General features: G+C 37.4%; 1 protein-coding gene across 1 annotated transcript; it reads left to right on the forward strand.

Moving 5' to 3' along the window:
• Positions 1 to 7,947: 7,947 nt before the first annotated feature.
• Positions 7,948 to 15,571, forward strand: LOC140060504 (uncharacterized). Its single transcript, XM_072106752.1, has 9 exons — positions 7,948 to 8,073; positions 10,710 to 11,390; positions 11,626 to 11,697; positions 11,811 to 12,607; positions 12,728 to 13,523; positions 13,623 to 14,119; positions 14,228 to 14,490; positions 14,573 to 14,821; positions 14,911 to 15,571. Exons 2-9 carry the CDS (start codon positions 10,844 to 10,846, stop codon positions 15,440 to 15,442), a joined length of 3,753 nt encoding a protein of 1,250 aa, XP_071962853.1. The 5' UTR covers positions 7,948 to 8,073; positions 10,710 to 10,843; the 3' UTR covers positions 15,443 to 15,571.
• Positions 15,572 to 21,298: the final 5,727 nt, after the last annotated feature.

The following is a 21,298-nucleotide window of genomic DNA, read 5'->3' on the forward strand; positions in this document are numbered from 1 at the left end:
TTTAGACACTGCAGATAGAATAGAAACGGGTCTATAGTTTCCAGCATATAATCGATCTTTCTTTTTGTAAATAGGCACTACCTTAGCAGATTTCCAATCAGAAGAGATATAACCGGTTGAAATGGATATATTTATAATATGGCTCAGTGGATGTAAGATAGCCAGAGCCCCATCTTTGACAAATCTGGCAGGCAAGGAATCTAAACCCGCACCTTTCTTACTATTTAAGTTGTTTATTATCGTTAGTACGGTTTGTTCATTTACTTCTTTAAAGGCAAATACACCTTTTTTATCTGCATAGTAATGTTTAACGTGGTTTTCATTGTAAGTATTAGATGAAGGAGGAAGTTTGTTGACTAAATTTTCAGGAGTATTAATGAAAAAGGAATTTAAATAGTCAGCAATCGAGCTTTTGTCATAAATTATTTTATCTTCACATTTTAGAGCAATGTTTTCAGATTTATTTTCTGTTCCGGTACCTAAACTTGTTAAAACATTCCATAATGTTTTGGGGTTATTTTTATTTTCATTTAGTTTGTCCGAAAAATAAGATGACTTAGCTCTTTTTATTTTATATTTTACAGAATTTCTTAACTTTTTAAAGACAGTAAATATGTGCTCATTACGAGTTCTCTTAAATTTACCTAAGCATTTATCACGATTAATGATAAGATCTCTAATTTCTGATGTGAACCAGGGTTTGGAACGTTGTTTAATTCTTATTTCTTTTAAAGGAGCAACTTGGTTGATGGCATTCATCATTTTTAGTTTAAACCAGTCCCATGCAGTGCAGACATTTGTGCAATTTGTGATATCGGACCAATCTAATTCATTTAATTTAGAAGTAAGTAGTTCTGATGAGTATGATTTCATAGATCGTATTTTAATCGTCTTATGCCTCTTAATCGGGATTTTAACTATCTTTCTGGTGCAGTAAGTTATAAAATGATCACTGACACCGTAAGGGATAACTCCGTATTGGAAAATGTTAAGAGGTTCGGATGAGAAAATAAGATCTATGATGGTAGAGGTAGTGCAAGTAATACGTGTTGGGTTGGGTGAGATTAAACATATTACAAAATTAGGACACCCATTTATTTTTACTTAAATTATTAGATGATACTTCTACATTAAAGTCACCTAAAATAATAACTTCTTGACCTTGTAAAATATAATAATAATAAATGAAAACTTATATAGCGCCGGTATCCTCCACCCATATGGCGCTCATGGCGCTTTGTGCATTAACAACGTGCGAGAACATCAGCGAATAGCGACGTCTTTAGGTTGGTCTTGAAACTGTTTAGACTAGTTGAGCATTTAACTGTTGCTGGTAAGCTGTTCCATACACTTGCGGCCGCAACGTAAAAAGATCTCTGACCCCACTGATTTTTCGCTCTACGCTCTTGAAGAAGGTTTTGTGACAATGATCGTAGGCCTCTGCGGGATGATTCGTAACGATCCACAAGGTCAGATAAATAAGCAGGAGCACTGTCATTTAGGATCTTGAATACAAACAACGCAAGTTTGTACTTAATACGTTGTTGAACAGGCAACCAATGCAAATCCATCAGGACAGGAGTTATGTGAGCGTTTGATTTTGTATAAGTTACAATTCTAGCTGCCATATTTTGCAAGCGCTGCAAACGTTGTATTTGAGATTTTGGTATGCCAAACAACAAGGCATTACCAATGTCAATTTTAGAAGTGACAAATGAGTGTACAATCAATTCAGCTGTTTTCTTGTTAAGATTACCGCGAATACGACCAAGGTTCCTAATCGATATGCATGCTGCTTTGGATACAGTTATTATTGGACACATCCTAAACAACCAACGCGGACAACCTCTTACCGCAAACTTCGTAACATTGATCTAAATTGTTTTGTGGAAGATATAATGAATTCCCCGCTCGTCTGCGCACCGGAAGATAATGTCTCCGATCTCGCTGACCAATACAATAATGTATTGCAGTACATCCTTGACCAACATGCTCCGTTAACAACTAAACTGGTCACCATTAGACCACGGGCACCATGGTACACGAATGAACTCCGTGAAGCGAAGTGCGTCAAACGGAGATCAGAACGCAGAATGTTGAAATCTGGTTTGGATATCGACAAACAGAGGTACAAGTTGGAATGCAAAGCATATAAAGATATGCTAGATCTAGCAAAATGCAATTATCATCGCAATGAAATCGCTAATGCGGATGACAAGAACCTTTTCCGCATCATAAGTAAACTGTACTCGGTCGATTCTTCTCCTGTTCTGCCAAAACACACATCTTCAATGGATCTCGCAAACCAGTTTGGCTGTTTCTTTAATGAAAAGATTCTGAAAATTTGCAAGAAACTTAACTCCATAAACACTCCACTAATAACTGTCAACGTCGACGAGTCATGTAATAGTAGTTTCGCTGAATTTGAGCAAATATCAGAAGATACGGTACGCAAAGTCATCGCTGAAAGCGCATCTAAGTCCAGTAGACTTGACCCAATTCCAACACGGTTACTAAAAAACTGCATTGACGCTCTACTACCGCATATCACTAAAATCGTCAACATGTCGCTGTCATCAGGTACTGTACCATCTGCATTTAAATTGTCCCTCGTTATGCCACTGTTGAAAAAGCAAAATCTCGACTCCAACGTCCTACAAAATTATAGACCAATAGCAAATCTTCCCTTCCTTTTCAAAGTCTTGGAAAGAATTGCAACTGCTCAGATAAAAGCATATATGGATGAACATTTCCTGTTTTCAAAAGTCCAATCAGCCTACCGCCGCTTCCACTCAACTGAAACCGCTTTATTACGTGTTACAAACGATCTACTACTTGCTTTAGACAAAGGTAATGAAGCGGTACTTATTCTACTCGACTACTCCGCAGCATTTGACACTATCAATCATGATTTATTATTTCAACGTCTTCATAAAAGATACGGCATAAGCGGAACCGCATTGAAATGGTTTATTTCATATTTTGAGAATCGTAGACAAGCAATCATTGTGGGTGATTCGATGTCTGATGAGTTCGCTCTACCCTGGGGTGTACCACAGGGATCCGTAAAAGGTCCACTCGATTTCATCTTATACACTGGACCACTCAGCAACATCATTGATTCCCACCCGGAAGTTCGTCATATGATCTATGCAGATGACACTCAACTATATTTAATCATGAAACCTACACATCACTCTGAATCTGTTAACAGCCTTGAATCATGCATTGCAGATGTTCGCTCATGGGCCATTCAAAATAAACTCATGCTCAACGACTCCAAGACTGAAATGATCCATTTTCATTCAAAGTTCCGTGAGGCATCATCATTTCCTTTGGTCCATATCGGAGATACTAGTGTCTCTACCTCCAGCTCAGCCAGAAATCTAGGCGTCCAACTAGACAACAGCCTCGGTTTAAAAGAACACATTCGTAATGTTTGCCGTGGTGCTTCCTTTGGAATTTACCAGATCGGCCAGATTCGTAAGTACCTTGACAAAACATCAACTGAACGTCTTGTTCATGCTTTTGTTTCATCTCGTCTGGACTGTAATAACTCGCTTCTGTACGGCCTACCAACTTCTTATCTGTCTCCTCTTCAACGAATCCAAAATTCCGCCGCAAGACTTATCACTGGCACTAAACGACATGAACATATTTCTCCCGTTTTACGTGACTTACACTGGTTGCCTGTTGATCAGCGCATTCGTTTTAAAATCCTGTTGCTGACATATAAGGCCATCAACGGATGTGCTCCAGCCTACATATGTGACATCATTACTCCGTCAACCAACTCTTCGCTTCGTTCATCCAGCAGACTTCTTCTAAAACCTGGACCCCGTTCCAGAACTCGGTTTTACGGTGATCGTGCTTTCGCTGTCGCAGCCCCAAAACTCTGGAACACTCTACCACTCGAAATACGCTCATCAAAATCTGTTATCACATTTAAAACTAAACTCAAAACTCATCTCTTCAGAGAAGCATAATCGCACGCTACTACTTGCACTGATCTTGGAAAACACAGCGCTTTGAAACCTTTGTCTCTTGCGCTTTATAAATGTTATTTATTATTATTATTATTTGTGCTTCCATAGTGAGATTACTATCCAGCATGATTCCCAGATTCCGGACCACCGATGAGGGAGCGATGTTAGAGTTTCCGATTCTGATATGTGTGATGTTGATTTTGGAGATGTTACATTTAGACCCGACGATAATAAACTCTGTCTTTCCATCATTCAACTTTAGGTAATTTGTTGTCATCCAATTGCGAACATCTTCTATACAGGCTTCCATCTTACTGATTGCTGCAGCAACATCCCTTTGCACTGGATTTACTGACACATAAATCTGTGTATCATCTGCATAGAAATGGAAATGTAGACTGTGTTTGCGAATAATGTCACCAAGGGGAAGCGTATAAATGGAAAACTGGCCAGGCCCAATTACTTACCCCTGTGGTACACCATATTCCAGGCAAGCTTCATCTGAGAATGCATCATTGATACAGACTAGCTGACGTCTTCCTGTAAGATATGACTGGAACCAGTTAAGAGCAACACCATTTATGCCAATGCGATTTCTCAGACGGGTTATCAGTCTTTGGTGATCAACTGTATCAAACGCTGCTGACAAATCCAACAACACCAATAGCGTTATTTTCCCATCATTCATTCCTTGTAACAAATCATTCTGTACCTTTAAAAGGGAACTCTCCGTGCTATGACATGCACGATATGCCGACTGGTAATTCTCATTTAAATTATGCTTTTGAAGATATGGAGTAATGCGTGATGTCACTACACGCTCCAGAGTCTTTCCAAGAAAAGAAAGATTCGACACCGGGCGGTAATTTTTCAGCGTGTTATGATCCAAGTTTTGCTTTTTTATTAAAGGACGAACGTGAGCAATTTTCAGTTCATCTGGCACTATGCCGGTATTAAGAGAATGGTTAATGATTTCCGTTATTATTGGAACGACTGCGTCTATACACTTCTTCAGTATAGAAGTAGGAACTGGATCTAACCTGCATGATTTTGTTGGTGATTTCATCAGAATGTTGCGGATCTCATCTTGAGATGCTGGTGTAAATGTTGTGAGATGCTGATGAACAGCTGTCACAGGCTCATTAAATGACATGTCATCAATCTTGAAGTCGTCTCTGATGATCTTGATCTTGTCTGTGAAAAACTGACAGAACCTGTTCGCAAGATCTAAGTCAGAAAGACTATCTGGGAGAGGTGATACCTGGCGATGATGAAGGAGTTGGTTAACAATTTTAAAAAGTCCTTTCTGATCTGCTGCATGTTCTTCACACAAGCCAATGTAGTAGTTGGCCTTTGCCTTTCTTACCATGGAATTTACATTCCTCTTCTGTGCAATGTAAGCTTGACGATCTATTTCCAGATGAGAGATTCTCCATTTCTTTTCAAGCTTACGCTTTGTTCTTTTCTCAGCATAGATGTCACTGTTATACCAACTAGTGTTTGGTCGGACCTTTACTGTTCTCTTTTTCGGTGGTGCGTGTTTGTCAAGAAGTTCACTCAAAGTGGTGACATATAGTCGTACTTTACTTGATAAATCATGATTTGAGAGCGAAGTTCCGAGATCAGACTGTGTGATGTCTTTACATAATGTCTCAAAATTTATAGCATTCCAATGACGAGTTTCGATGGATTTAGTGATTACGGGTGGCTTCTTGATAAGGAGATTACATGTGATTGCATAGTGATCTGATATACCATCAATGACATTAAGGTTTGAGAAAACAGGAGGATCAGATGAACGAGTGATCAGCAAGTCTAATGTATGACCATGTCGGTGTGTAGGTGTAGACACATGCTGTTGAAGACTGCTTGCTACAAGTAGATTCCGAAAATGAATTGCATCTGCATCATTTGGCATATCCACATGGATGTTAAAGTCTCCAACGAATAGTATGGGAGCCGGCTTCAATACATAGTGATCAACCAAAGTTGAGAATTCTTCAGTGAAAACATTTAGACTGCAACCCGTTGATTTGCTTTGAGGACGATATACTGCTACGAGGAAAACTGAGGATGCATTGCTGACTATTTCCACATTTAGCAGTTCAAATGATTTTGGTAATAATCCCGTGTCATAACATTTAACCGCTATGCTTTCCTTGTAAAGAAGTGCAACTCCACCACCTCTTTTAGTACCAGCACGGGGAGCATGTTTGAGAGAGTATCCGTTGGGTGTAATATTTCCTATAACTGATGTGTCTTCTGGTTTAAGCCACGTTTCCGAAAGGGCAACAACATCCAGATTATGTTCGATAACGAAATCCACAAATTCTGTTGTTTTGTTCCGAACGGATCTTGTATTAATACTGCAAAATTTAATATTGTTTTTAGATAAGAGAGAGTTTGATGATAAGTCCAGAAAAGATAGATTGTTTTTAGTGTGTTTGTCACGCCCAGCTCTTGTACCACGCCTGGTTTTTCTTTTTGGCCTCCTTGGTAATAGGTGGATACTACAGCTACTGGAGTTCAACTTAAAAGATTGTATAATTAAGCAAAATTCTTCAAGAAGTTCACAACTGTTATTGTTGTTGGTTACACAGCCCTGTAAACCATGAAGAAACTCAGAGCTATAGCTAATTAGCATGACAACAGCAGATCTTCAAGCATGAGGTGTACAAGGTCATTTACATAACAATATGCACAGTCAGATTGAAAGTACAGGGCTAGCTTCCCACTGATGCTAGTAGACCATTGTTCTTGGGCAGTGATGAGTTTGAATTAAAACAATAAAGGCACAAGCAGGGCCTAGCTGAACTTCAGGAAACAACAAGAAAAACAACTGCGATTTACTCCAAGATACGATTATTTCCACATAAGAAATTTGTGAATATATGGTGCTCAATTTGCTATTCCAGCATCCAGTAAAACTTATTTGATGAAAAAAAACCATCTGCAAACAGATACGAAGTTGTTATGCACAGAGCAATATAGAGCCGCCACATGGGCGCTGCAACATTCCTCTATATCTCCACAGATTGTCTCAAGTGAGGTAAAAAACGATCGCTGCTTTTCAGGTCGGTAACAGGTTCCGATTAGAATAGGTTTGGTTTTAGGTAATAGTATATTTATCCATAAAGATTCAATATCATCGTTTTGGAGATCATATCTCACGTTGTAGGTAAGATCATTTCGTATATAGAGGCATACGATTCCTCCAACACTATTCGTACATCTATCTTTTCTTTCAATTGAATAATTTTCGATACTTATTTCACTGTTATTTACAGATTTATCCAGCCAGGACTCACTAATTGCTATTAAGGATACATCAGTCTTTTTTGCAATAGACCGAATTTCATCGATTTGTGGAAGAAGGCTTCTGGTGTTCAGATGTAAACAATGGAGACCTTTGCATCTGAAGACTTCAGAAAACAATGTATCGGGGTCATCACACGAATCGTTTGTAAGAGTTGATGTATCGATATCGCGGTGGTCATTTGAAGTATCGTTAACATCAGCGTTGCTAAACGGCAGGTTTCTAAATACATATTCTTGGCATCCATATGCAAATTCTTCCCCTGAATGGAAGTTAACGGGAAGTTTATGCAATTTATGTTGACATGCGCATAACCCATTATTTGACTCTGCGCATGTTTATTATGCTATAGTAACCATTTATGTCAAAAATAAAAGGGTCGAAATTGGATAATTATCGAAAATTTCCCTGTACTACAAATAACTCAATGTGTGCTGTAGAATTGGACAATGAATTGAACAACTGATTGACCAATCAGAGCAGCGGAAAGCGTTCCAAAAGTTGAACAATCAGAGCACTGAAAAGTGACGTAATCAGAGCATTAGAAAAATTGTTCCAAATTTGTCATTTTGACCAATCAGAACACTGAAAAGTGACGTAATTAATATGTGACTTCAACAAGTTTTTCACAACACAAACAATGATGAGATTTTGTCCAGAGACTAACATGCGACAACATCTTTTTACAAATCCTCTAGACTTATTATTATTAATTTCAAGGCGAATTCTGGTAGTAGCTGTATTCAACTCGAACGTGTACTTGCATTAAAGGTAAGAGCGAAATTGATTTCATGCTTGAAATCGGCATTTAAAGTGTTGATAACTTGTTTGGCCTAGGCCTAACCTAGCCATACATAGCCTCATAGTCAATAGAAACTATGCCATGGCCTAGCAAATGTGTTTGTGTTATGCGCGATTTGAACGATTTGCGCAATTTGAAATTGCGCAAAAAAAATCCTTGCGCAATTTGAATTGAAACATGTGTTTCAAATTGCGCAAGCAACGTATTAAATTGCGCAAGTAATCTGCAAACTGCGCAAGGTTTTTCGACAGATTGTGAAATCATGCACACCCATATTTATATAGTAATTTCTAAGAATGATTCAAAATTAAAGATAAATATCGCATTTCCTTATTTTAGTAGTGCAAATATTGTTATAAGTTAGCATACCGTCGAAGAACCGACGAAGGAAAACGAAGCGGTGGTGTTCCACCAGGCGGGCGCGGCGCGGGCGGCCGGCTATACTACTCTAGCCTAGCTAGGGTCTGGACTACTGATACTGACTAGGTTACATGGCCTAGCTTAAACTAATATTAAAAACTTAATTTTTACATTTATTTTGATTTATTTCAAGTTACAGTGATAATATTATTTAATTGTAATAATAAATGTTATGTATTTATTATACACATGTTATCTTCGCATTTATTATGTTTTATTTTGAGTTATTTAGTTTCCAATAAATTATTATAATACCGTTGTCTGGTAGAATTTTGTTGCGCAATTTGAAAATTTACAGTTCGTTTTCAAATTGCGCAAAGGTGTCATATTGCGCAAGAACTATCTTGCGCAATTTACAAATTGTGCAGCGCAATTTAAAATTGCGCAAAGATTTTCTTGCGCAATTTCAAATTGCGCAAATCGTTCAAATCGCGCATAACATTTGCATGGGTGCCGACGCTAATTCTTGTTGGCGGTAGTCTGCTCTGTGTGTGGTAAAATGCATTTGCTATTATTACTTATCCCCCTAGATAGAAAGACCTCTAGGTAGGCCTAGATCTTTTTTGGTTGCCATGAATTGTAAGTCAAACCATGGGCCTGTAAGGGCTAGGCCCTAGTAAGATGCTACCTACTTAGGGCTCCCTGTTATTTATTTTCTTCAAAACTTATCTACTACTGTAGTTTAGACTAGGCCTAGGCTTAGTTAGGGTTACCGAGAGTTGACTCCATTGTTATTGCCACGATTCAACTCCGCGTACGTTACCATGCGCGCTATGTCATTGACGCGATTATTTGTCCATTGGTAAACACATTTTTATGTAGTATTATTCTGAAAATAATTGAACTGTAAACATAATTCTTTTGAGTATTTATTTATTTACATATCATTCCATAAGATCAACTATTTTTTATCTTCATTACATTCAACCAAACATGTAAAAAATGTGGTTAAAATATCTTACTGTCTAGCGCGTACGACCATACGCGGTAGATTGTTTACTCAAAAACCTTCGAACGGTCCAGTGACCTAACCCTATTCAACCTTGTTTTTGTAGTTGAGCCTCTCATGACCTGGGATTTGTTTGTCTTCCTACGCCAAGATAATATAGTTCTACATGCCATGTGCTTTTTTCTCTGAGAAATATTTATTATAAGTGCCAAAAAAACGGTTTTTTCTCGATATGAAGCCTTTATTATTCAAATCTTTTAGAGAAAAATCAGACATACCATAAAGAAGGTCTATTTATTTCATTTTTGAAATAAAATTGTGAAAATTACGTGAGGCTCAACTACAAAACCACCATTTTGTGATATGATGTCATCGTAATCCAATCAAAGCTGAGATTTCCCGCGATCGGCAGAGCAGCTCACGGTTGAATGATTTTGGATTCTGGCTATTTGATTGGTGGACGCGAATCACCCACAGCGGAATGTTTTCTCTCGCGTGTACTGCGAAGTCACATGGTCTGTCTGTACTGATCGTTACTACACAAATTTAGAGCAATGAATTTGTACGAATTCCGTTAAATAAACAACTTTATATATTTTGTAAACATTTAATAATATATTTTATTGATATTTCCAATGTTGATATATAAAATAAATTACTATAAAACGTAATTATATGTAATTATTTTAGCGAAAAACGGTGTGGTTCATACAATTGTCGACTGAGGGCGCAATTTGTTTACAACGTTCGTGGCCAAAAACGATCATTTTCGGCGATGTTTTAGACCCTATATTTCGAAAACTACAAGTCAGATTTTCGTAATTCTTTCTTTATTGGAATATTGAAACAAAATACTAACATATAATATTTAAATTGGTTTAAAAATAACAATAAGATAAGATTCTCAAATAATTTGATTGCATTAAAGGAAGTGCTCAGGGATCAAAGAGTTGATACATACACTGTTTAATAAACAAAGATTATTCAATTTACTCTAATTTATGTTGTAATTCTTTATATAGTTTTTTTAATTGAAAAATTCATTCATATGTAATATTTTCTTAATTTAATTTAGATAAAATAGTTTGTTCTTAGTAGATATGTTTTAATGCTATATGTAATTCATTTTATTAATATTTTACATACATTACATTGGTCTACTATTAATTATTACTTGAGAAATTTTAACCCACAGATATTTTATTTTATTTAGATTTGATTTTCTTTTATTTACAGCCATTTACTACAACTGCACGGTGCACAGTGGCATTATACGGGTAAAATTTTCTTTTTTCACATACTTTACTTACATATATTTTTGCCTTTGATCAGTTTTTTTAGTTTTGCAGGTGTTCAATAGACAGTACAGTATGTTCAGACCAACTTTTCGGCGCAGTGAAGAGGGTGCCTTAATTCTTGAAGATACATCTGCTGCTGTAGTATTTAACAGCTTGAGAAAACGACCAACTGGCAAGTGTCTAACTCCTGATGATGTACGGCAAGATGCCTTGAAGGAGGTGTGCAGGCTGGGTGGAAATACCAAAGATGAATGTGATGTGTTGGGCTGCTACAAGTTTCAGCATAGTAAATACAGTGGACAAACATTCAAGTGGATGGTCGAAAATGTACTGGAATATGCAGTATGTTTTGTTATTAAAATGGCTAATGAAATTCCAAGTACAAGTTCACTTAGTATTAACAAATTCAACTTTAAGAGGTACTTGGAGTCTTTCCCAGAAGGCAAAGAAGCCATAGCAATGAAAGAAATAAAACGCTGCAGGAAATGCCCAACTAGACAGACATCGTACATACCTGTTGGTATTAAGCTACAAAAGGTTGAGGATGTCACAGATGAAACACTTTCTGGTACTGATGTCTTTGATGCTTCTTTGCAACCATCAACCTCATATGCACCAGGTAAGACTTATTCCATATTTGTGTTTTTTGTGCATTTTCTAAATTAATAATTTTAGGTTTTGCATTTTTAGTGCCTGTGTATGTTGTAGGCTTGCTGGGTTTACGTTTTTTTTTATGCATTCATTTATACTCAATCATAAAATCGTGTTGTTTAAATACATTGCTTTATAGCATACTGTAGATAGCGAATGAAAGTAGTTTACTGCTAAATATTCTTTAATTTTCCGTCTTACAGCTCAACCAAATACATCTTATGAACCTGTTAGTACTATGCCATCCACTACAATAACTATCAAACAGAGTGAAGGTAGTTTATTTCATGTAATTTTAATTATTTTGTTTGATTTTTAAAACTAGAAAATGAAAATTACATAATGTAGTTTCATTAATTATACAATTTTGTTTTGGTTTTTCTTGCAGATTGTCTCATACCAGATAAATGGAAGAAGAACTTGCCCGAGATTGATCAGCAGTGGATTTCAAAAACCTTATTCAAGAAATCGAAGAAGGGGACCGCAGAGTTGGATTCAACTAAACTCAAACAACTTTGTTATTATCCACCTCAACCGGATCCGCTCAACAAAAACATACCCATGGCCAACAGTTACTTCGGTCATCGTCTTCTTCTTTGGTTGCCCCGCAAGACTTGGCAGGTCAAGCTGGTCTGCCCTCGGCCAGAATGCAAGAGCTATCCACTAACATCAGGCGGCCTCCATGGAATCGTTCGTCCGGTCCTGGATTTAGACTGCCACTACTTTCTTGCAACAGAGCAACTGAGGTGCTCTAATTGCAAACAAAGACAAATTGGCTGGAGTGAAAACATTTTAAAGCAACTTGATTTAGCACATCGCCTTCAGTTTCCTGTTGTACTTTCGTATCACTTGGCCTGCGACAACCGGGTCCTGCAGCTTCTAAAGTACCGCGGTCTCGGTAACAGTCCATCACAGCTTCGCCAACAAGTCTTAGAACAACACACAAGGCGGTGGAATGAGAGAGTGGCTCTCTACTTAGAAAATTGCAAGAAGTTCTGTGGTTCTCGTGATGATTATGTCATTGCTGCTTCTAAATTTGATGAGGTGTCTAAAATGATTCCTGTTCCCTCTGTCCAATGGTTTCTTACCATCTACTGCAACGAAGTAATGGGAAGAATCGACGAACTCAAGGCTTCTATCACATCGACGTTCGGAAGAGTGTTGAAGATTGACTCGACCAAAAGGGTAAATAATTTATAAACAATACTATTTCTGCAATTTACTTTTAATTATTTGAATTTTTTTTTTTTTTGCAGATTGTGGGGAAGCTTTCTTCCTAATAAATTTGTTTGGTTTTTTTTGCAGATTGTAAGGAAGCTAGCCGGTCGTGCATGTGGAACAGGAGCATGGGCAACAAACGTCGGAAATGAGTACGGCCAGGTGCTCATTACAGTCCTGACTGCTGCAGAAGGATGTGGCTTAAACAACATGACAAACGGCATCATTAACCGATATGCTTTGGCAGGCGTACCTCCTCCCGAGATTCTCTACGTCGACCGTGACTGCTGCGGTCATTCAAGCATAAGGAAGATGTTCAGCGCCTGGCCTGACATGAAAATTCGTCTGGACATCTGGCACTTCATGAGGAGAATTGCTGCAGCTTGTTCAACAGAATCACATCAGTTGTATCCGATATTTCTCAAACGTCTTTCCGCTTGCATTTTTGAGTGGAGCGCTGACGATGTTGAACTTCTGAAGCTCGCCAAGCGTGAACAGCTCATTGCAAGCAAGAAGCATTCCAACCCAACAGACGACATCATATTGAAAAACATCAGCAAGAAGGAGTATGCTTTACATTGTCGCAGGACAACACGAGGGACTCGCGAGACTGCCAACCTAATCCGAGAGCTGCTGACTTCCCTCGATGGTGAAGAAGGCCGTGACACAATGGGCGTCCCACTCTTAGACTCTGAACAGACCTGGGATATCTGGAGCTCACAAGAGCGACACATCGCCTGCATCCAGGATCCAGAAGGCATCCCGCTCTACACAAAAACCAGTGAGATGCTTAAGGGTGGAGTTACCTTGCCAGTATATCGTTGCGCAAGAGGCTCCACTTCTTTGGAATCGTTTCATCTTCACCTTAACAGGTTTATTCCAGGTACAGTATTACTTTTTATTTGGTATCTACCAAATCTTCAAACCGATCTACAGATTTTTGTATTATTTCATTATTATGGATGTTTTATTTTTTTCTCAGGTGAGCGTGCTAGCGACTTACATTTCCAAGCTTACCTGATGGATGGACTTGTTCGATGGAATGCAAACCGTGCACTAGCCGCTACCCAGTCTGGAGGACCCATCTCCAGTACATATAGTGGACTGCATCAGCATGCTCTCAACATACTGGCAGAGCAAGTGATTGGCAAAAAAGTGTACAAAAGTTTTATCATTCCAAACAAGTACACTGGAGAACTCATCGGAGTGGAGTACCTGTACAACCAGTCGAACAAAGTGCTCGAAACTCAATTTCCTGTCAAAACAGATACCATTTATGATGAAGACTTTGATGAAGAAATTTACACTTTTGATGTTGATGAAGGGTATGATGACAAGACTCAACCAGACTACAAACCACCTAAGCGTTGTTTTAAACCTCGAAATGCTAAAGAACCCTCACCACCCCAGCTGGAGCCCTTGCCTTCATGTGACGATAATGATGATGATGGTCAAGGAAAAGCAGCCCTTTTTGACACAGTGAGTTAAATTTGTGTCATTAGGTTCTACCTCACAAATTTTGTTTCTGTTTTGAAATACAATGCACGAGTCTGATTATATATTTTGTTTTCATATTTTACAATTTAGGAACTTGAGGATTCCACTGGACCGGACAACATTCCAGGCTACGCCAAAGTTGAAGCCATGGCAGACTACCTTATGCAGTTTAAGGAAGACAGTGGAGTGATAAGTCAAAGTCATGCTGAACATGTCGCAAAGTTGTGGAACAACCTGGATGCTTATGACAAAACCATTAAGCGCAAAGCACGGCATCAAGATTACCTGACGAAAGGCAGGTTCAAGAAAAGTAAAACTACTTCCGTAATACCTGGTGTCGAAAGCACTCGACGGTAAGGCAGTTTCCAGCGTTTTTTACTTTGTTGCATGATGTGTCTTAAATCTAAGTTGTTTCTTTGGTTTTTTTTTTAAAAGATGCTTCTTAGGTCAGAACACCGGGCCAGCTCAGTGGCCGGACTGCAATCGATATATGGAGTGCATTATTACAAAACTATGTGAAGCGTATCCATCTACCGTATCTATCGAAGGTAGACGTTTCCAGCGCTGGCCGCTCATTACCAAAGGCTACAAGAACATTCGTCGGAAAGTGCTATCGAATGGACACCTTATGTTGTTTGCTAAGCTTCAGTTGATGGAGATAAATCGTACGACACTCATCCAGTGGTGAGTTTTTACTTGTTATTGATTGTTATTTTACGCTACAGTAAATACATTAAAGTTTTTAAATACTGTGTTTGATTTATTTTCAACAGGTACAACAGAACGTCAAAGAAGCAAGAGCGGCAAGTGTTGGAATCTGGCATCTCGGCAACAATACCCAAACTTGTCTCTGATAAAACCCTACTTGAACCTTTAACCAAGCCAGCGGTGCTAAACGTTCATACAAGCGCTCCATCTTTCACATTTGTCCTACCAAAAAACACTTCCGGCCTAGCGACTCAAGGAAACAGACCGTCGATCCCAGTTCCTGGCGAGATAGCAAAACCACCACCATCAGTCCCTGAGGCTAGCAGTACTCGTATTCCTAGAACTACCCTCTTGTACAGAAAACGAGTGGCTAAAGACATATCGGAAGGGAAACCGATCAAAATATACAAACCAAGAACGTCTGCGATTGTGTGCTCAAAGTGTAAGCAACCAAGATTAAATAAGAACCACACTCAGTACTATGGAAATTGGTATTGTGCTGCAACATCTGATGTGACTTTTAAAGAATGGAAATCGGCTATGGTTGCCATCCGTCGCCTTCGTCAAGAGAGGAAAAAAAAGCAGCAAAAAGAATGATTCCAAATGATTGTTGTAGCCATGGATAGTTTTTATACTGTTTCGTATATCTTCAATTTTTTTTTGTTCTGTGATTTTATATTCACTTTTTACAAAATATTTGTATTTTATGCAATTTGGCCATTGGGCCACCATATCTAATGGTATTCTGAATGTAAGAAGAATAATAATAAAAAAAAGTTTTTAATGCTGCCAAATCCAAAGAGCAATGATTAATGTTGTAAATTATTTTGTAATTTTTATAAATTACATTCAGTTTTAATTATTACATTATAATTTACATTATATCATTCATTGCACTTTGTATTTGAAGGTCCCAAGCCCTTACAAAAAAAGCAGAGGGGAAACTTTTGCAGTTGAGTGTACATTAAAGGGTGAATTCTATATTCTTGTCAAGACTATTTCCTTAGTAGTGTAAATTCTCAAATATTTTATATTTATTTCAAGAGCAATTCCACTACAATTCATTTTGATGTGAATCAAATAATTCATTCCACCAATTCTAATAATATATTTTGATAATAACTCATACTATAGAGGTTATTATCCAGTAACCTTCAGTTACTCCTCTTACAGTTACACATATCCTATGATACCATGTGGCCTAGAAAAAAAGCCCCAGACAAAGTTAACGGTAATTTTGTCTAAATTTTTGAATAAGGCTAACTTATCAAACTATTTGGAATATGGTTGGCCAATCAGAAGTCAGGGTGGGTTTTTTAAATAGTTACATAGTATTTAACATATATATACAATTTTGATTGACAATTGTTCACACCCTAAAAACACAACAAAAAACGTCTCGTCATATTAAAAGAACTAACAATTAATACAACATACATATTGTAGTCGAATTTACCGTGTTTTAAAAACAAAATTCATGTACTGTAGTACAAGGATTTTTCGAAAATTGGATAAAAAAATGTCGACTTTCTCAACTTTTAACAAAAAATTTAAGTCTTATTATTCTATTATTTAATATTTTTATTCATTTAATACATCGATCATGTGATAAACCCCTAAAATTGACAGTTTTTAGTATGCCGGTATTCAAAACAACCTCCTAGATTCTTGGGTCCCATTGGCCAATTGTCTAGTTTCCTCATTATCTAATGACTCAGTCCAATTCAGTTTTAATGACCCCACATGGCTCTGTCCATTTCTTGTCCATTTATTTTTGCGTTCTTTACCGTTTCGAGTGATAAGATTGAGCTGTACCCTTAGCGCAGGGATTTTTTCAAAAAATTGCCAAATTTCGACCTTTTTATTTTTCGCTCAAAACTGTTTACTATAGCATAATTTACATGCGCAAAACCCATTATTCGACTCTGCGCATGTTTATTATGCTATAGTAACCATTATGTCAAAAAATAAAAGGGTCGAAATTTCACCAATTTTCGAAAATTTCCCTGTACAGGGATTTTTTCCAAAAATGGCAAAATTTCGACCTTTTATATTATCTATTCACTGTGTTGGTATGTACATATTCTGGATGTTCTATTCGAACTACTATGTTCGGATTGCTGTGGCGATGAAAAAAGTCATAGCCAATAATAGTAAGATTTGTTAGACGCGTATCCACCAAAGTTCTCAAGGCGCCTGTGAAAAACCAATGGACACTCATCCGTAAACTTAAATCAGGCAAAAAACATAATTGCATTGTGTTTACCAGTTAAGGCGCATAGACTGGCTAGTACATATTTAGTATATTCTCAGTTTTCTGAGTACCTAGAGAACAAAAAACAAAATGATACATTGCCAACATAAATAACATAATTAATCAAAATTATATAAAATAACATAACATTACTGATCCAACAATTTGATTACTTGTAAAACCATCGATCTCATAGTTTGAAAAACTTTGCATTTATTTGGTACCTAATACACATATTAAAATATTGACCTTTGACCTTATGTCAACTGATGAAAATGATGAATGTGCTCTTTTACAGAGCGTATGATTATATTAACAGGATGACTCTCAATTGCGGAGGATATTTTTTCACAAGGAGATTAAATAGATACCGATAATCATAAAAATGTAATAAAAGACCAAGTGGTGCTTCAATAAATTCGAAAAATGTCAACGATACAGTAATTTAAATTAGTAACGTCGAAAAATAAAAGGGTCAAAATATGGCTATTTTTTTAACAATTCAATTATGATTTATTTTTGTATATTCATTTGTTTTCTTGCTTCGCATGATTGCCACTTCAAGCGGTCTTCTGCCTTCATTTTTGGCAAATAAATTCCAAAATACGAAATTTATAATAATAAATGAAAAACTAATACTGGTAATATCTAGAAGTATGGTTTACGGAAGTTCTTATCAAGGTCATTCATTCAGCAAAATGATATTGTGCCTGCTTCTTCACAACAGTTTCGTTAGGAAAGTATTCACCGATGTGTGTCTACGGTAAATTTTAAAGGTAAGGTTGCATGTTTCGTCATGGTGATGAAAGTGCTTTGATATTTATAATTGTAACTTATTTATGATGTTTGGCTACCACTCCAAGGGTCCTGGGTTTAAGTCCTGTCACATGTCAGGATTTTTTCTAAGGACAAAATTACAACTCCACTTTTAATAAGACTTTGTTTATGTAGAGAATCTTGTGTATATGTTTGGCTTGTGAACCTCTGAGCGTCCCTAATGATCAGCTATTGCTGGATGGATCACCTTCATTAAATATGTTCAAAAAAAGTTTACATTGCGCCTGTATTTCAGTACTGGTGGCCTGATGATAAAAACATCATAGCCTAAAATGGGTGTAGTATTTAAGAATACATTCCGTATAAAACGTATACGCTGGTGTTGATACGGACTTTACTCCGGCTACCAAAACCGAATTCTGGCAGCCTTATTTTGTTTAACCATAACCTCATGGAAAAAAATGCTTTCGGCCTCAATGCAAACGTAGGCATATAATTTACTAGACCAATATTATGTTTAATTAAACCGTATAATGGGTAAAATCCAATTACCATTAGTTATACGGTAAATGTAAAATAAATGTTGAGGCACATGTAGGCATATTTCCCCGAATAATTATTTATTACTTAAAGATAACATAACAATTAAGATCATTTCATCATTTTTAAACCGCAAAGTGATGAAAAATTTAATATTCTGAGGAGCGGTACGAAAATGATAGGCTTAAGCCAATTATTGGGACACTCGGAACCCGTATTACTTCCGTGAGGAGCAAGCCCCTTCCGGAGAAGGTCATAACCCGCCTAAAATGTATAATTATAATGGAAATTCTATAATATCCTACTATAAAGAGTTTCCATTGGAATTATTGTCTAATTTTAATGTATAGTAGAGAGTACTCTAGCTCTACTATCGCAAACGTTTCACCTCGTGAGATTAAATATCCTATCGTTTTGTTAAGGAATTCAACCAGTTAGGAAATTGATACATGTACAGATATATAAGGGTACTAGTATATTTAAAATTGCTTCCAAACATACGTTGTATATTTACGAGGACGTTGTTAAATAGATTTGATTTCTACACTTTATAAAATTATGTTGATGATGATTTCCACAACTTTTCATTCTTAACGGGTAAAAGTGTGTTTTTAGAAACAAAATGGGTCCATAATATTATTTCCACAAGACTGTTCGATCAAGGCTATATTTACGTCCTCGTCCAATCAACCTTCACGTCCTACCATGAATTATAACCTCCAAAGTATAATCATTATCATACTCACATAAATTAAAATGTAATAAATATTATCATTGATAGTGAAAGTGCATTGTGTAGAACTCGTAGCTTACATACAATGACACTGTCATACTAAACAGTGTAAGGTCTTCTTGTTTATAGGAACAATGTCTGTATTTGGAAATGTTGTTCAAGTTAGATATGGCACTTATTATTACCAAGTATTTGTTCTCATATTATACGCTATATCGCCTGCGAACACCGATTCCGATTACAGTAAGTATAAATTGTCAAATACGTTGACCTAGGCCTAATTGTGTAGTAATTGCAATTACATAAAATAGTATTGTTTGATTTGTTCGTGGCCAGTGAAGGAAAGGAGCAGTTTTCTAACAAAAATTCCTTTATGGTTGCGGCACTGTAATTTGAATCTTCTAGAATTGAGAAGCAATGTACAATCGAGTTGAGTATGAAATTAATTATAGTCCAACGCGGAACTAATTTTCCTCTATAGAGAGATTTTCTAAAAGTACTGTACAGAAAATAGATGTATGCATTTTCTTACTGCTATTTGGTACTGAATATAGTTTTACTCATTTTTTAATACTTTTTAATCCATCTGATACAGAAACTTAAGATTTCTTTTACAATCTATAACTTGTTGTGACGTCATCATTTGATCTATTATATAAAATTTTTTAATGCAGATGAAATTAATAATCATGACATTTTTTCTTTTATGCTTAAGGAATGGAACATATATACGGACAAGATATCCGTATCTGCCTACCAAGTTCATCTTGTGACAACCGATGCGGATCCATTTTGAATGGTGGAACCGCAAAATGCAGCTGCGATGCACAATGCTCAATGTTTAGAGACTGCTGCTACGATTTTACAGATAAATGCGAAAAAATTACCAGGACAGAAGTTCAAAAAGAGGACATGTCCTTTAAAAAAAAGACAGAGTGTTTGAATACGGATTCAACCACAATAGATACGGGCTATCATGTTATTTCTAATTGCATAAACACAACAGAAGAAACAATCACTAGGAAATGTGAACATCCAGAACAACAGAAGATCATAGAGCAAATTCCAGTAACAGATCCTTATGGAAACGTTTATAGAAACTTTTATTGTGCATCGTGTCATGGCTTGCAGACTGCAGACTTAGTCGCATGGCGCATGTCTGTTTCTTGTGATGAAGGTGATGTTCACAAAGCATCCGATGACGACTCTACAATAAGTATATCTAACGTTACGAAACACACGTTGCATGAGAAACTTCTTGGACAAGATGTATTCTGTCAATCATATAAATACACACCTCCAGTAGATAGAAAGCGACCACGTCCCTGCATGTTAGGAAAAGAAACCTGTCCATACGGCATCGTGGATGAACAGATTAAACTCGGTTGTTCTGCTTATTCCGCCACTGTGTATGTTGGTTCACAGCCTTATAAAAATCCACATTGTGTAATTTGCAATGGCTATTTAAATGAATACAGTTGTCAACAGGTACTGTTTAGAAAAGGGCCACCTGGTCCAAAAGGTGAACCTGGTGAACCTGGTATCTTGGGTATTCCTGGTGAACCTGGTATAATGGGTCACGATGGATATCCTGGTTACACAGGTCAACCGGGTTTTATAGGACCACCTGGTCCAGAGGGTAGTCCTGGGCTGCCGGGTAAAGATGGTTCACCAGGATTACCAGGTCCACCAGGTTCACCAGGTCCACCAGGTCCAGATGGCGTTTCTGATTTAGAAAGTCAAGAAGGCCCTCCGGGTCCAGACGGTCCACCCGGTGTAAACGGCATCCGAGGCCCACCAGGTATACCAGGACTTCCAGGGCGTATGGGTTTGGTTGGAAACAATGGTGCTCCAGGATTAGATGGTGCAACTGGTTCAAAAGGTCCTCCAGGTGAAGAAGGTCGGTCTTGTTCATATCGGGGCCCTAGTCAAAGTAATCAATTTGAAGATCACCGAATTAGTCGCAGAGACATTCCTGAGACATGGAGTTTCTCTATTCAACCAGGCCAGCCTGGACAAAAGGGTTTTCCTGGTAGACCAGGGTATCCTGGCGCAAAAGGTGATGATGGTTTACCTGGTATACTTGGTGAACCTGGAAAACCTGGTCCATCTGGGCCACCTGGTCTACCAGGCTTACCAGGTGCACAAG

This window comes from Antedon mediterranea, chromosome 10 (genome assembly GCF_964355755.1).
Source record: "Antedon mediterranea chromosome 10, ecAntMedi1.1, whole genome shotgun sequence".
Classification (NCBI taxonomy): Eukaryota; Metazoa; Echinodermata; class Crinoidea; order Comatulida; family Antedonidae; genus Antedon; species Antedon mediterranea.